The sequence below is a fragment of the Oreochromis niloticus genome, unplaced genomic scaffold (assembly GCF_001858045.2).
Source record: "Oreochromis niloticus isolate F11D_XX unplaced genomic scaffold, O_niloticus_UMD_NMBU tig00007942_pilon, whole genome shotgun sequence".
Lineage (NCBI taxonomy): Eukaryota > Metazoa > Chordata > Actinopteri > Cichliformes > Cichlidae > Oreochromis > Oreochromis niloticus.
The window spans coordinates 95,080-110,140 of NW_020328864.1; the positions used below are offsets into that span (position 1 = coordinate 95,080).

The 15,061-nt window shown below is 37.9% G+C and overlaps 1 protein-coding gene across 1 annotated transcript in view; it reads right to left on the reverse strand.

Annotated features, from left to right (window-relative positions):
• The window catches only part of LOC106097336 (myomesin-3-like), a 49,515-nt gene extending 38,805 nt beyond the window's left edge, over positions 1-10,710 (reverse strand). The window contains exons 1-4 of the mRNA XM_019355328.1: positions 10,623-10,710; positions 8,840-8,920; positions 8,687-8,756; positions 7,875-8,135 (exon numbers count right to left, since the gene is read on the reverse strand). Of these exons, the coding sequence (XP_019210873.1) occupies positions 7,875-8,135; positions 8,687-8,756; positions 8,840-8,884 (376 nt within the window). The 5' untranslated portion in view covers positions 8,885-8,920; positions 10,623-10,710. The remainder of the gene's footprint in view (positions 1-7,874; positions 8,136-8,686; positions 8,757-8,839; positions 8,921-10,622) is intronic.
• Positions 10,711-15,061: the final 4,351 nt, after the last annotated feature.

The window sequence follows — 15,061 nt, forward strand, 5'->3', positions numbered from 1 at the left end:
TTAAGTTTTGAGTTTCATTTTTGTGATTTTTCACAAAATACATGCGTTGTTATGGTTGCTATGCACTTGGCTTTCAGTGTGCCACTGAAAGTTTTGCAGTCTTCTCTTCATGTCCGAACAACTTCTTGCTACTTGCTCAATCTTCACTCCACTTCCACAATTTATACATCAAAACGTAGGTATTTTTGCTGGCTTTCAGAAAATGTTACTATTATTGTTGTGGGATTTATAGAATTTTGGCAAATCTCCTCAGACCAACACAAAGTCTGGAAACTCTCCATAGAAAGTCGATGGAGAGTTTGTTCAAAATCACCGCTGGATTTCTGTAATGAGAGGCATATTCGAATCGTCATATCTCCCTAACAAAGCGACGTTAAGACATGAGGCTTGTGCCAATATATCTTCAGACACTCCTGACGCTCACAGTGTATGATTTTTTTTCTCACCTATTACCATTTGGCCATGAATTACGTTTGTTTGAGGGTAGGAAATTTGTCCCTCGCTCAGATTTCTTCAGCTTTCAAACTCTGGAAATGAACCACTTTTTTCTCTCGTCATATCTTTTTAATGGATTTCCACAGAGACCTGAAAATTTCCATGATTGTTCACCAAAGCCTGCTGTCTCTTACGGTGAAAGAATGATATTGATACTCCAAATAGATTTAGAGTTAGAAAGCGTTGTTTGAGGGCAAGTCAAGGCAGTTTTTGCTTTGCTCTACTCAGTTATGGTGCATTAGAAGTCAAATATCTTTAATAATTCATATTTTAATGATAAATTGTCAACACTTTAAGATTCCCCCATCTCTTCTGATAAAAAAGGGTGTAAGAATGACCGTTCTAGCCCCTACGGTTAGTAAATTATGGTCATTTGTTTGAGGGGAGTCGTCATTATGAGAAATAGACAGTAAAAATCCTGTGTCTCTCTGTGCTGCGTGCACCTGTTTTGGCGGGAAAAAGTGCACAGGCTCTCTGATTGGTGGATTCAAATTCAGCAGCTCCCAGGCTGCTTGACTGAGCTAGAAACTTACTTCTCTCTCCCTGTGTGTGTGTGTGTCTGTGTGTGTGTGTGTGTGACAGAGAGAGAGAGAGAGAGAGAGAGAGAGAGAGAGAGAGAGAGAGAGAGCCTTTTTATGGGATGATCTCATTGTAAGATTCAAATTCAATATATTTAGACTGGTTGACTGAATTGGATCTTGTGTGTGTGTGTGTGTGTGTGTGTGTGTGTGTGTGACAGAGAGAGAGAGAGAGAGAGAGAGAGAGAAAGCCTTTTTATGGGATGATCTCATTGTAAGATTTAAATTCAATATATTTAGACTGGTTGACTGAATTGGATCGTGTGTGTGTGTGTGTGTGTGTGTGTGTGTGTGTGACAGAGAGAGAGAGAGAGAGAGAGAGAGAGAGCCTTTTTATGGGATGATCTCATTGTAAGATTTAAATTCAATATATTTAGACTGGTTGACTGAATTGGATCTTGTGTGTGTGTGTGTGTGTGTGTGTGTGTGTGTGTGACAGAGAGAGAGAGAGAAACCTTTTTTATGGGATGATCTCATTGTAAGATTTAAATTCAATATATTTAGACTGGTTGACTGAATTGGATCTTGTGTGTGTGTGTGTGTGTGTGTGTGTGTGTGTGACAGAGAGAGAGAGAGAGAGAGAGAGAGAGAGCCTTTTTATGGGATGATCTCAGTGTAAGATTCAAATTCAATATATTTAGACTGGTTGACTGAATTGGCTCTTGTGTGTGTGTGTGTGTGTGTGTGTGTGTGTGTGTGACAGAGAGAGAGAGAGAGAGAGAGAGAGAGAGAGAAAGCCTTTTTATGGGATGATCTCATTGTAAGATTCAAATTCAATATATTTAGACTGGTTGACTGAATTGGATCTTTTGTGTGTGTGTGTGTGTGTGTGTGTGTGTGTGTGTGTGTGTGTGTGTTTGTGTGACAGAGAGAGAGAGAGAGAGAGATAAAGCCTTTTTATGGGATGATCTCATTGTAAGATTTAAATTCAATATATTTAGACTGATTGACTGAATTGGATCTTGTGTGTGTGTGTGTGTGTGTGTGTGTGTGTGTGTGTGACAGAGAGAGAGAGAGAGAGAGAGCCTTTTTATGGGAGCATCTTATTGTAAGATTTAAATTCAATATATTTAGGCTGGTTGACTGAATTTGATCCTGTGTGTCTCTCTGTGCTTGTGTGTTTCCATATGTGTACATATTTGTGATTGTGTGACTGTTATACTTTTTTTTTGCTGGTTTTTTTTCATTTAACAATTACATTTGAGAGACCCTTAGCATGTTCAGGATTTTTTCAGCTGTCCATTTTGCTTTTCCAATTTTTCTATTTAGGTTATTACTATTGTGCTAAGTCATAGCATTTCTGCTGCTTTTCAGTATTTGTGCTAAATACAGCATTTCTGCTAAATCATACTATTTCTGCTATTTTATGAGATTTGTGCTAAATACAGCATTTGTGCTAAATCATACTATTTCTGCTATTTCATAAGATTTGTGCCAAATATAGTGTTTCTGCTAAAAAATAGTATTTCTGCCAAATATAGTATTTTTGATTAATTATACTTTTTCTACCAAATCATAGTACAGTTTTACTGCTTTTTATATGGCTTCTAAGACAACCAATCATATCCGAGGGCTTGCACATTCAAATTTGCATATTGTTGCCTTCATGGCTTCCCAGCCAGCCAATCATATCTGAGGCCTGACACATTCAAATTTGCATATTGGGGCATTCATGGCTTCTAAGACAACCAATCATCTATGTCATATATCTATGATATTTCATATTTTTATTTTAAATGGTCAACATTTCAAGATTCTCCCATGTCTTCTGAACACAACGGTCTAAGAATGACCGTTTTAGCCCCTACGGTTAGGAATTTATGGCTGTTTGTTTGAGGGGAGTCCTCACTATGAGAAATACACTGCAAAAATCCTGTCTCTCTCTGTGCTGCATGTGTACAAGCCTGCACTTGGTGCACCAATTTTGGCGGGAAAAAGCACACAGCCTCTCTGATTGGTGGATTCAAATTAAGAAGCTCACAGCTGTTTGACTGACCTAGAAACATGCTGTTAACAGCCCCTGTTCACTTGCTGATGCTGCTGGTGTGTGTGTGTGTGTGTGTGTGTGTGTGTGTGTGTGAGAGAGAGAGAGAGAGAGAGAGCCTTTTTATGGGAGCATCTTATTGTATGATTTAAATTCAATATATTTAGACTGGTTGACTGAATTTGGTCCTGTGTGTGTCTCTCTCTGTGCATGTGTGTTTCCATATGCGTCCATATTTGTGATTGTATGATGGTTATAGTTTTTTTTGCTGATTTTTTTTCATTTCACAATTACATTTGAGGGACCCTTAGCATGCTCAGGATTTTTTCAGCTGTCCATTTTGCTTTTCCAATTTTTCTATTTAAGTTATTAATATTGTGCTAGGTCATAGCATTTCTGCTGCTTTTCAGTATTTGTGCTAAATACAGCATTTCTGCTAAATCATACTATTTCTGCTATTTCATAAGATTTGTGCTAACTATAGTGTTTCTGCTAAAAAATTGTATTTCTGCCAAATATAGTATTTTTGATTAATTATAGTTTTTCTACCAAATCATAGTACAGTTTTACTCCTTTTTATATGGCTTCTAAGACAACCAATCATATCTGAGGGCTTGCACATTCAAATTTGCATATTGTTGCCTTCATGGCTTCCCAGCCAGCCAATCATATCTGAGGGCTGGCACATTCAAATTTGCACATTGGGGCATTCATGGCTTCTAAGACAACCAATCATATCTGAGGGCTGGCACATTAAAATTTGCATATTGTTGCCTTCATGGCTTCCCAGCCAGCCAATCATATCTGAGGGCTGGCGCATTCAAATTTGCATATTGGGGCCTTCATGGCTTCCCAGCCAACCAATCATCTATGTCATATATCTATAATATTTCATATTTTTATTCTAAATGGTCAACATTTCAAGATTCCCCCATGTCGTCTGAACAAAAGAATGTCTAAGAATGACCGTTTTAGCCCCTACAGTTAGGAATTTATGGCTGTTTGGTTGAGGGGAGTCCTGACTATGAGAAAGAGACTGCAAAAATCCTGTCTCTCTCTGTGCTGCATGTGTAAAAGCCTGCACTTGGTGCACCAGTTTTTGCGGGAAAAAGCACACAGCCTCTCTGATTGGTGGATTCAAATTGAGAAGCTCACAGCTGTTTGACTGACCTAGAAACATGCTGTTAACAGCCCCTGTTCACTTGCTGATGCTGCTGTGTGTGTGTGTGGGTGTGTGTGTAAGAGAGAGAGAGAGAGAAAGAAAGACACACACAAAGACCCTTTTTAGGGTAGCATCTCATTGTTGGATAAAAATATTATATATTCAGACTGGTTGACTGGCATAGACCCTGTCTGTGTGTGTCTCTGAGTATCCATATTTGATTTCTTGTGTATTTGTTGATTTGTGTATCCATATTTGAGTTTGTGTGTATCTGTTGGCTGTTCTTATTTGGTTTTTTTTTCTAAATGTATTTTTATTTTAGTTTTTCACAGGTGAACAACAATTAGTTTTCAGCTAACTTAACCATGTTCCTTTTTATTCAGCTTGTCATTTTACCTTTCCAATATTTTCACTTAAGTTATTACTATTCTGCTCAATCATAGTATCTGTTCTAAATCATTGTTATTAAGCTATATTGTAGGATTTCTGCTAAATCATAGTATTTCTACTATATTATATTTTTCTTTCTAAATATAGCATTTCTGCTATAGAATAGTATTTCTGCTGTTATAATATTTGTGCTAAACTGGAGTATTTTTGCTAAAACATAGTATTTATTTAAAATTACAATATTCATAATATATTACAGTGTCTCTTTTAAATCACAGCATTTCTGCTATGTTGTACTGTTTTTCTAAATCATAGTATTTCTGTAATGTTTAAGAATGTTTGGCTAAATATATTCTTTCTGTTATCTTATACTATTTCTCCTAAATTCTTGTATTTTTGAGAAGTTATCGTGTTTCTGTTACGTTACAATGTTTCTGCTAAGTTCTGCTATGCTATTGTATTTCTGCCAAGTATTATGTTTCCTCTAAGATATTGCAGTTCTGCTAAGTTACTACATTTTAGCAAATTTCCTTTGCTTCTGCAAAGTTTTTACAATTTCTGCAACTTTTCAGCTTTTTCAGCTATTTTTAGCAGACAGCTTCAGCATTACAGCATCCACACTGCATTTTCGCAGGAAATGCAAATTTTTCTAGTTATTATTATTCTCCATCTTCCGCCTAAATTTCGGCACGTATCACGCCCCGCAGTTTTGAGAAAAGCTTCATATATGTTACCTCATTTTGTGCGGCTGGATCTGGAATGGTGTGCTATGACTTTTGGTGTCTATGACTACTATAGTTTTTTAAATATTAATATTTTAGTGAAAATTTTCCCACGCTCCTCTGCCAAACAGTTTTGACAATAGGGGTACATATCTTACATCATTTTGAGCGGCTGGAGCTGGGCTAGTATGGTATGACTTTTGGTGTTTATGACTTTTATAGTTTTTGAAATATTTAGATTTTAGTGCAAATTTAGGCCAATTTCTAGGCTCCTGAGAAAGATTCTGCTTTTGGCACCATAGAAACAGACTTCATTTGTGGTGTGTTGGCTCTCTCTAGTGGTATACCGGGAGTAGTACGGGCTAAAACTTTTATTCTTGTCGGAAAACTCCATATCCCACAATTCATAGCACGCCTCTGCCAGTGAAACAATGGCGGACACCACTTGGTTTCTATAATGCTTTTTTTGGTGTTTCTAGGTCACAAAATAAACTTTTAAGATATTTTCAGGCGAGAATGTAGGTGTGTAAACTTCAAATATCTGCTCGTTTTATCAAGACATCCCATATTCTCTTACGTGTTGTTGATAGCCGACTAGCTAGCTAGCGCCGCTAGCCTCTGCCAGTGAAACAATGGCGGACACCACTTGGATTCTATAATGCTTTTTTTGGTGTTTCTAGGTCACAAAATAAACTTTTAAGATATTTTCAGGCGAGAATGTAGGTGTGTAAACTTCAAATATCTGCTCGTTTTATCAAGACATCCCATATTCTCTTACGTGTTGTTGATAGCCGGCCGCAAGCTAGCGCCGTTAGCGACCCTTCGTGAAAAAGCACCCAGGTTTGGCTTATAGTGAAGTGTCAGAAAGTCATGTCAACACCCGATCGCTCGCCAAGGGTCTGTGTTCAGCTGGACTTATTTTTCGTTTATATGGGCCGATGATGCTGGAAACCGAAGGCAGGAGCGTGAGGTGAACTGAATTTCAGGTAAGAAGTTATGAACTGCACTCTATTTGGGTCAGATATAAACCGAGTTTAGGTGTAATTTATTTTCGTTGACCTTTTACAATCGTACTGCCACGGGAGTTTATATACAGCTGTGTGCGTGCTAAGTTACTGACGTTGGACTTTATTTTATTCATAAGGGTTAGTTCATAGAGTCAGAGAAAATATTATGATTTATTCTGTCGTTACGAAGCCTCCCCTGTCATTCTCTCGCGTGTTGAAACGTCAATCATGAAACTGATCAATGATCGGCTGTTCGCTCTTATTTCTCGCGCTAACAACAGCAGCACGTTTAAGCTTGATCAGCTGTTGTTAGAATTCTTTTGATTTTAATTTCTAGTATCAGCTGATGTTTGCTGGAGCATGAAGATGAACTCAGGAGATGTCCTTACTGATCATCAGAGCTGAACTGGTGATGGAGAAACAGGTTTACACTTTAGGTGACATGAATGAGTTGAAGGGAAGTTATGAGTTGTTTCTGAGAGACAAATAAAGACCAGCTAGGGCATTAACAGAGAAAGGTGGACACAAAGATATACTTTTCTTTCTTACTCTCATATAAAATAGTTAGCTTTTATTAAATAGTTATCTGAATCTTACAACCAATGTTTGTATAATAATACACAAGATTGGCTGTAGACCATTGTTCATCATTCAGAACACTGTGTAAAAGTAACAAAAAACAAAAAGTGAATGCACAGCCGGCTGTGTGGGTAAACCAACCATGTGTGAAAAGTGGTCCATAACGTAATGCTTCAAAGCGTGTTCATGCAAACATTGTCGGGTCTGCCGTGGTACAATGGGACTTCTGCTCATGAACCTGTGTGCACAGCGTCTGCAAATCGGCGCTGTACGAAGTAACTTCATCTTTACACAAAACTGTAAGCTGTCATCTGTGAAGCGTGAGCGGTGTTTGATTTTACCATAGTTCATGGTGGAGAATGGCTGCTCTTCTGAGTTTTGCTCTCTGTAGCCGTATGAATGGCAAACTACACTGATTACTAGCGGCATAGGCACACTTAAAATTTCTTCTGAAATTTTCGCTTTCTAGTTATTATTAGTGTTTTTTTCATACTGTCAGAGTATAAAGGAAAACCACAAGGTTCCATCAATGCCCAATAAGGGCATAGATAAGATTAGAATATTATTTGTTAAAAATTTTAACATAAAATTCTACAGTTATTCATCCCAATAATAGAGAGATTATTTTGGACATTAGTCCTCCCCATGATAAAGAGGAAAAATTTAACAGAGACCAACAAATCCTGGCTTCTCTATTTTTCTATATGAAACCTACAATTACTAAAACAGGAAGATACAAAATACCCCAAATATATTTTTAATCAAAAGTGATATAGATGGAACCATATGTAAATTTGCAATGAATGCAATTATATAGCATATGACAATAATTTAGCTCAGTCTGTCCAAATAATACTCCATAGATTGATAGATGTTATTGTATGGTTAATGAAGGCAGTTTTATTACTGATATAATTTCATTTTATTCATAATCATATTGCTGGTCTTTTTACTTACTTGTTTTAACAGATGTCACTGTTTGCTTGGTTTGTGTTCCATTTTTAAGTTGTGCAGATACATGGAAGGAGTAACACACCCCTGGCTTCAGGCAGCTGAAGGTCAGACTGTTTGAGTCTGTTGATAGCTCTTGCACAGTTTTCCCCTCGCTGCAACGAGTCACAGTATAGCTCAGTACTTCACCAGCAGGAGTGTCCCACTGGAGAGACACCGAATCACTGCATATTTCACTTGCAATAATCTGGATAGGAGGGCTGGGCTCTGTGAAAATAACAAATGTGAATTTATTTTACATTTTCTGTAATCCACATAGGGTCAAAAGTTTAGTCTCTGTACCCATGTCTTCTCTGTGCTTTTCCCATGTCCCGCGTTTCATGTCTAGTCATCCTTGTCTATATGTTCCCTATGTCTCCCCATTCACTGTGTTAAGCTTGTTTGTCTTTAGTCTGAGTTTTGGTCGGTGTGTTTCCTGTTTTATTTTGATAGTCCTTGTCTTGTGTGCTGAAACACACAAGAAATTCTGGCAAACTGTCAGGTAACTCAGGACAGGAAAGTGGTGCTCTACTCCCACCTGGATTCCTTTGGACTTCCACAGTACATATCATCCATTCTTTAATTCTTCTTACAGCTTAGATTATTGAACTACTTTTTAACCAATGCACTGTCTTCAAGCGACAGTTGACTAATGGCCAATCAAAAAAAGATTCTTAAAACAAAAAGTGATTTAAAAAAAACTTCTTAACACTTGAAAATTATAGTATTTAGTGCATTCTGTTTATCTGAATCTGCACTCATGAAGTTTTTTCACTTACGGTCAGAGTGTGATGATATCAGAGAATCTTCTTCCGGCTCAAAGAAGGTATCCACTGCATCATGGAACTCCTTTAAATGAGTTCATGAGTTATTCAGTTATTATGCTGTTATATTCTAATGCAGTTCTATCCCCATATCATACATTTGTTTACCTCTTCCTCCTCTGAATCGTTCATTGTGAATCCACTCTCAGTCATCCCACATGTGATCCAGTTTGTTCAAAGGTAGTCCCACTAAAAGCAGCAGGAAACAGGACTAAAAGGTTAACTTTAGAAAACATGCATCCAAAAGGAAAGAATAAATCAACAGTATAAGTACTATTGTATATTTATTCTGTGGTTTATGCTGATAAACCACAATAGAAGTAGTTTGTGGGTTAGCAGTTTTAGATTTATTCTGATTTAAACAAAATTATTAAAACAAAAAGTCAGTACTGTTTGAAAGGCTTGGACCTATTAAGACTTTTCTTGTGTTTGGGACCTTATATGTTGATGTAGTGATGCGTGACTTGCTAGGCTGGAGAGCAAATTAATACCACTCACTGACAGCATAGGCGGGGCAATTGGAGTGTGGCTTTTGAGCAAATCAGTCCAGTGTGCTGTTGTATGTTTTTGATCTACAGTGTATATTTTCCTGTATTTAAGGTTTACAGGTGTTTACTAATGTACCACGTATGGCAATATAGATATCATTCTTATTCTGTTTTATTCTGACTAAGTTTATAGACAGGGAACATGTTAATTAACCATGACTTTTAGCTTGCTGTGACCTTGCCCTTAGCATCATTATCTATTGTGTAGTTTGTTTAGCCATAAGATACTAGAATTATAGCATGAGTCACCACACTCTATCAGTTCACAATGACTATTGGAAAAAATTGTGTTCTACTTACTGTGCAGTTTATTATTGTTAATGCCATCTGTGTTCCATCTATGTGTGTGTGTCTGAGACACTTCTGTTCTTTCATTTAAAGCACTCTGACAAACGTTTAAAGAAGAAAAAAACTACCACAAAGTGAATTGTGGTGTTTGCAGAGCTGGAGAACTGCACTTAAGGCTACAGCCACACTAATGCTTTTCGTTTGAAAACTGATCGTTTTCTCTCCATTTTGGCTTCCCGTCCACACTGAGACGGCATTTTTGCCCATGGAAAACGCAGCGTTTTGAAAACGCTCTCGAAAACGCATACATTTGAAAAAGGGTGCTTTTGCGTTGCAGTGTGGACAGCGAAAACTGAGAATTTCTAAAACGATGACGCATGTTAGTCATATGATGCAGTCATGTGACCAATTAAACTAAGATAGCGGAGAACAGCAGTTGATTTGTTTGCTCTCAATTTTGACAGCCCTATTAAAGATGACTCAGTCTGTACATGCTCCAGATAGCTTTTCTTCAAATTATTTAATTCTCACTCGCTTTTGCAACTTTGTACTTTTGTGTTACTCTTAGCAACAACTCCACCTCATTGTTAGCCCATTTAAAAAACTCGGTGCTTTTCCTCACCATTTTGCCGCGACGTTTCAAAGAGCCGGAAAGTAAATAAACGGCAGACAGAACTGAGGCAGGCTGAATCTTCTTGCGTTTTACGCATGCGCAGTACTGAAACGTAAACATTTTCGGCTGTTTCAATGTGGACGCACAACTCTGTGAAAACGACTGAAAACGCTAGTGTGGACGCGGAGCGTTTTCAGACGAAAACGCCATTTTCAAATCTATCCGGGCTAGTGTGGACATAGCCTAAGTTACACACTTATTTTTGACGCTGGAGGAGAGTAATAATTATCAATATAGTAGCAATACCAGCATTTTATTGAAATTAAGTAGAACTGAACTGTGTTTCATGGATTTAGTTGCATTTCACTTTCTTTCATTCTAATAAATGAATGAATGAAGAATTTTGAAAAATAAATGAAGAATTTTAAGAATAGTGACTTACCTTTGTAAGACAGATTTTCCATGTCAGAAAATCAGAAAAGTGCCATTCTGTTATCGTGGCATTTATCCCTATCAATCATCACAAGTAGTAGCCTACTGGGCAGGAATGCAGCCTTACTATTATCCCTTAGCAAATTCAGCTTTACAGCCTTTTATTCTGCTGGGTGTAGTAATGTTTACTTTTGTTTCCTACGTAATCACACACCCTGCTGTTGGAAGGAGGTGGGTGTGGCTTAAGTCAAATCTCTCTTCTAGTTTTTCCTCTTTTTCTGTGCTTGTTTCTTATTGCATAGACTGGGGATTTGGCCGAGAGAGAGAATCTTTATGGCTATATTCTTATGTATCCCTGTGTCACTCTATGACAGTGTGTCTTTTTTAAACATCTGTCTGTCAAAATGCAGCTGCTAATGGGACAATATTAGTGTTTCAGACTTTAAGAAGTACCTGCAGCCTCACATAGCCTGTAGGGAAAAAAAACAGAGCAATGAAGGCACTGTAACAGTGTTTGTATTTAGACAGGGATGGCTTGGGACTAGATGGTAAATAAGTTTTGGTGTTTGTCTACACATCATACAGGTCAGCTGTTACACACAGGTTTATGTGGTGTAATAGTTTCTGATAATGCAGCTCTACTCTGGATAAGTCTCCTCATGATCTTTCACATCATACAAACAACTAACAGACACGTTGACCTTTATATATAACCACAGTGATTCTTCTCCAGCTTTCACTAATTGATCTGAACTGCCACACTGTTTTCAGAGAGAAACACATTTAAAGCCTACATTTACACTTTATTATTTTTGCTTAGACAAATCTCCCCACCTCACGCTTTTTCATTGGCTGCATTCCTTTCTGAGATGGGTTTTTGCGCTGGTGCATGCCACTTCTAAATCTGGCTTTGAATCTCATGATGAGAGCTTTGACCATTCATTTAGACTTTGTTGGTTCTTGCGTGAAGTACTCCCTAAAGTGGCAAATTAATTTCAACCAATTAAGCTAACATATGTCATGTTTTTCTTTCTGTGTGTAACACAATCTGTACTTACACCAAAGCTTTAATGCTTGGAAATCAGGACTGTTAATCTTAGGAACAGTAAGATCTCCAGCACACAATGAACACCACACTCACTTAACATAAGAACATTTGTTAAACACAATTTTAAACAATAACCCTTTTCTTTTAGTGTCTTTACACTCAGTGCGCCCCCCCTGACCACCTGAGCTCAGGGAAAGTGCATCGTTGGGGCCCTTTAATTTGTTCATACCGCTCTGTTGGAACGGTGGAGCATCCAGCAAGCAGAAGCATCCACCTGCAGCAACGACCATTTTCCATGCGGGTTACATGTGCATTCAGAACAATCATCTCTGAGGGCAGTTATTTTAACTTTCATTTCCAAGGAACAGTGAATGATTAATAAGCTTGCATGAAATCAAAAAGCCAACACTACTGCGCAATTTCATTGTTCTCTCCAGATAAGATTAGGGCGTAGTCATGTTAACTTTCATGTCCTGAGGAATCACACACCCTGCAGTCAAAAAATGAAAAATGGCAAAGCTTTTTGGAAAATTATTTAAAAAAAAAGGACAGGCAAACAGAATACAGTGAGAACAGAAAAACAGTTATTTATTGGCAAGAGAAGAGACTCAACTGTTGTTACCAGGCTGAGACTTGGCCAGTATGGGCTCAGGTTTGGAAAACACCTTGATGGGAAATTTAACTATGGGAGCATTGAAAGTATTTCCATCACATAAGAAAGCTATTGAGAGAGCCTAGATTAACTGGAGCAACTGTATTTTAATAGCCATACACTAAATCAATCACAGGCTTAGGAAGTACAACCAGAATAAGAAGTAGTCAAAAGACTACTTCTTAAGATACATGTATACCAGCGCCTCTTCTTCCTGAGGACTCTGAGGAAGAACCACCTGTCCTCAGACATCCTGGTGAACTTCTATTGCTGCAACATTGAGAGCATCCTGACCAACTGTATAACAGTCTGGTATGGGAGCTGCTCTGCCTCGGACTGGAAGGGGTTGCAGAGGGAAAACCGCCCAGCGCATCGCTGGAGCACCACTTCCTGCCATAAATGACAACTACAGGAAGCGGTGTCTGAAAAGGGCTGGGAAAATCATCAAAGACCCCAGCCACCCAGCACATGGACTCTGCACCCTCCTGCCCTCGGGGAGGCGCCACAGGAGCCTCCGGACTAAGACCACCAGGTACTGGAACAGCTTCTTCCCTACAACTGTCAGACTCCTGAACTCTGCCTCCTGACACCTCACCCACATTAAACTCATGGACTGAACATACACACATCTGGACAAAAACAAACAAAAAGCCAACTGTACCCTCATACACACAATATTAACATGGACTGAACCACCACTACCAACCACTAGCACTTTATATAACCTCTGTAGAAATTAGCCACATATCTCACTGATCTAACCTGCACTACTGTATAATTCTGTACAATAATAAATATAGTTCTACAACTGTTTATAACTTGTATAGTTCATATTTCTGTATAGTTTTGATATTTATATCCTGTTCATAGCCTGTACATAGCTTGTACACTCACTACAGCCTGTACATACTTATAGCATATTCATAACGTACGTTCATACCGTGTACATTGTAACATACCCATAATAGACCCATATTTTGTACCCTCATACCTATAATAGACCCTTTTGTAATATATCTATATATCTATATTATTGCTAATATGTATTTTGTAATATATCTATATTACTGCCAAAGCACTTTCTGGATGGATGCAGACTGCATTTCATTGCCCTGTACTTATGACAAGTGCAAAGACAATAAAGTTGAATTCTATTCTATTCTATATACATATACATATATATATATATACATATATATATGTCGATTCTCACTGGCTCTGCTTGTGATTGGTGTTAGGGTTGTTACTCAGAAAAAGTAATTACTAAACATATTACACAGAACACATTTCATAAAAGGAATGGAGTTTTAATTATAATAAAACTGCATTACTATTTAAATTATAATAGTAATGCGGTGCTTAATTATTCCATGAAGAAAGTAAGTCATTATACTGATCATTACATTACTTTCATATTACTCTGTAAAAAAGCTGAAACACACTGTCTCATAATTACAGTTAAACAAAATGAACCTATAAGTTACAGCCCTAGACACCAACACAAATCCCTATCCTAATGAGGACTCAAACGTATCGTTCCCTCAGTATTAGGGTATGAAAACAAAACTGAAAACACAAACCAAAAAGGAACATAAGCACAAAAAGACAAAAAGCGATCGTCACTGTGATTCTACTGAAGACACATGAACAGGTAGAAATGAAGGCTGCAGCCTGACTGCTTATCAGTTTGCTACCTGATTCAGGGTGTGGCTGCGGTGCTGAAGTCATGAAGTCGCCATTCATTCAGCTTCCACGCTGAGTTCTTTCTTGGCTAGCTTAGTGTTAACATGCTGTCTGTGTAGGTTCTTGTGAAGAGCCAAACTTTTGTTAGCAGCATAATGCAGCTCTTTCTGTCCTGGATGCAGTTTGCACTTTACCATCGTGCGTTCTCCCTTTTCTTCCAATAGAATTGGACTACTGAGAACCGGTTTTCGATTCAATTCAATTCAATTCAATTCAATTTTATTTATATAGCGCCAAATCACAACAAAAGTCGCCTCAAGGCACTTGAGGTATGTATACACTAAGGATTCCCATCCTTAGTGTATACATACCTCAAGTTAAAGGCTTGCAGAGATCATGTCATTCTTTAGAGCAGAGTTGATCACATTTGGGTTGGTGGGTTGAAGACCAATACCAAAATCATCCAAAAAACACTGTTAGCAATTAAGGAATAGAATTTCAAATCCAGACCTGACCTGCTATCAGAGACATATGAAACATTATACAGAATAGACAGAGCAGGGTGGAAGTGGGATTTATCTGGGTTCAATCTGACTCATGGATTGGAAGGCAATAAAGGAGTGGATTGTTTGGCCAAAAATGCAGTATATCCTCCTGAGACCCAGCAATTCATTTTTGTGCACTGTAGTACACATTTAGTTTTTGCTTGTATCACTCATACTCTACATACCACTCTGCTGAGTCCTGATGTTTCTTAGAGAGGACAACAGTACCTTTAAAATGATGTCACGTGTGTGGGGGTGTGGCCTTCCCAACTCTCTTTTTCCCGCCTTTCAAAATGGCTGTCATGCCGACAAGCACATTTTATGGAAAAAAGAAATGTAAGCATGATATCTACATTTAAAATATTTTTTAAACTCAGATTTGGATTAATTTTCAATAATAAACATCTAGTAAGTAATTTCAGGTGGTTTTCAGACCTAAGCTCATTTAGTTTCACGGAGGAAATGACTAATTTATTAATGTGTACTCTAGTGCACGTCAGGACTTTGTACTTAAATTTGTT